This window comes from Myotis brandtii, unplaced genomic scaffold, assembly GCF_000412655.1.
Source record: "Myotis brandtii unplaced genomic scaffold, ASM41265v1 scaffold253, whole genome shotgun sequence".
Lineage (NCBI taxonomy): Eukaryota > Metazoa > Chordata > Mammalia > Chiroptera > Vespertilionidae > Myotis > Myotis brandtii.
This window is the reverse complement of record NW_005359590.1, coordinates 985,990-988,515: the sequence shown is the minus strand read 5'-3', so window position 1 is coordinate 988,515 and position 2,526 is coordinate 985,990. Positions and strand designations below refer to the sequence as shown.

The 2,526-nt window shown below is 50.0% G+C and overlaps 1 protein-coding gene across 1 annotated transcript in view; it reads left to right on the top strand.

Moving 5' to 3' along the window:
* Positions 1-1,238: 1,238 nt before the first annotated feature.
* The window catches only part of LOC102262079 (chromosome unknown open reading frame, human C14orf166), a gene marked incomplete at its 5' end in the record, with an annotated part of 24,435 nt that continues 23,147 nt past the window's right edge, over positions 1,239-2,526 (top strand). The window contains one exon of the mRNA XM_014540982.1: positions 1,239-1,385. Coding sequence (XP_014396468.1) covers positions 1,239-1,385 — 147 coding nt within the window. The remainder of the gene's footprint in view (positions 1,386-2,526) is intronic.

Here is a 2,526-nt window from a genome sequence, read left to right as displayed (position 1 = left end):
TCCAACCATGACCCCCGCCCCCAGCCCCCAGCGCACTAGAGAAAGATTCGCTTTCTAACTTAGTCCTTCAACTCCACGGCTTCCGGGTGGTGGGGCGGCACCTTGAGCACCTGCTGTGGGCCCCGCCGAGCTGGGAGCTGAGGAAGATGCTGAGTAATTTGGAGACCAGTTCCCTGCCCGCCGGGAACTGCTGGGTGAGGGTGGGTGTGGGGGCACCCGGAGCCCACCCAGCCCGTCCCGGACCGGACCGGGACCGATGGCGTTGGAGTGAGCGATGCAGTGACGGGCTAATCCCCTGGTGTGGGTCGTAGGAGAAGGTTGACAGCAGGTGAACGGGGTGGTTGGATTGTAAATACGAAGGCGTTTGGGTTTTCCAGCATTAAAACATGTTGAGGCGTTGGCGTGGCCACCCACGGTTCCCTGACTGCCGCCCAGCACAGCCCGAAAGGGGTCCAGGTGCACGGCCTGCGAGCCTCAGACCGTTCATGGTGTAGTTAGTCCTCCGGACTTCACAATGGGAGCTGGACTTTGAGAGAGAAAATAGTTTCTCAGCAGGAGTAACAGTGTCTTGTTGCTCTCCATAGAAGCATATCAATTTAATAGAGTCTTGTTTTTCTGTCTTGCCTTTTATTTAACAAAAAGGCGTCAGTGGCAATAGAGTTTAGGTCAGGATTTGAGCCTCAGTTTTTCTCATCTGTGAAGGGGGGCAGGGGGCTATTACCTCAAAAGCGTGTGGAAGGATTAAATGAAACAACGTGTAGTTTCTCATGTATGCACTTAATGTGCTGTAACAGTGACAACGGTATCCTCTTTTTATTTTGTCATTTGCTTTATTATTACTTTGCTGTACATTTAACCTTGCCCCGTCCCTCTCTCCAAAGGAACTGGAATAATAACACTGAAGTAGCCAAAACTATCTACCAGACATTTTTAATCGTATTTCGTTTAATTTTCATAACAACTCTATAAGGTAAGCCCTATTATTGCCTCCATCTTGTAACTCAAGAACCTGAGGCAGAGAAAATTAAGGTGGTGAGCCCAAGTTTACACAACCACTAAGTGTCTGGAACCAGAATTTGAATTTAGGCCAAGATATGAGCAGAACATTTTTTAATCTGTTGACCCAAAGTCTGCACTTTCAACCTCTACTTTGAGCAGCTCAATTAACTTCTTGTTTTTGGAGTTGAAAGTTCCACAAAACCACTTATTGGAGGTGAAGGAAGTGCTTCTAGTAATTTATACGGTGTTTTTTTGTTGCAGATGAAACAGAATTTAGAAACTTTATTGTTTGGCTTGAAGACCAGAAAATCAGACCCTACAAGATTGAAGACAGAGGTCATTTAAGAAACATCCACAGCAGTGACTGGCCCAAGTTCTTTGAAAAGGTAATGAATTCGAAAGTAAAATAAAAGTACAGAGAGATTTTCTAAAAATTATGTGAAGACAGACATGCTTCAGATTACTTTGTTCTTTTCAAATAAAAATAATGATCAGTGTTAGAAGTGCTGGATTTCAGGATTCTACTTTTCTTTTGTTTTTAGAGTAAATTATATTCACTCTTTCTACCAAGCTTTCAGTATTAGATAGAAATATTTTTGTCTGGAAACATTGTGAGGTTTCTTAAATAAACAGTGATATACCAGTACACATATTCTATAAATGGTAAAAAATGGCCAAAATAAGAATTTCTACAGTAGACTAAAAATGTAGCAGTAATACTTATATTAAAACTAGGGGCCCAGCGTGCAATTGAAATTGCGCGAGGAGGCACCCCGCCTCCCCCTGTATGAGGAGGCACCCCGTGGGGGGCCTGGACCCGCGCCTGACCCACGTAGCTCCGAGCTGCGCAGTGGCTGCTCTGAGCACTGCCCCCGCTGCCGTGTTGTGTTCTGCTGGCGTGGGGGCAGGCGCTCCTGTGTGTTGTGTCTCCACTCGGGCCCGCCCCCAGCCCCAGCCTCTCTGTGTGTGGTGTCTCCACTCTGGCCTGCCCCCAGCCCCAGCCTCCCCGAGGCCACTGGGGTGGGGGCGGCACACAGTCCCCTCCCGCCCATGTACCCGCGAAGCTTCTTCTGAGCGGTCGTGATGCTCCGCTAATTACCTATTCCCTGTTTATATAGATAAACTAGAGGCCCGGTGCATGAAATTTGTGCACTGGCGGGGGTGGGGCGCGGAATGTCCCTCAGCCAAGCCTGCACCCTCTCCAATCTGGGAACCGATTAGGCCCGATCACAGTGGGCAGTCAGACATCCCTCTCACAATTCAGGACTGCTGGCTCCTAACCACTCATCTGCCTGCCTGCTGATTGCCCCTAACCGCTTCTGCCTGCCAGCCTGATCACCCCCTAACCACTCCCCTGCCAGCCCAATTGACGCCTAACTGTTCCCCTGTCGGCCGATAGCCTCCAACTGCCTTCCCCTGCTGGCCTGGTCACCCCCAACTGCCCTGCCCTGCTGGCCCGGTCACCCCCAACTGCCCTCCCCTGCTGGCCCGGTCACCCCCAACTGCCCTCCCCTGCTGGCCCGGTCA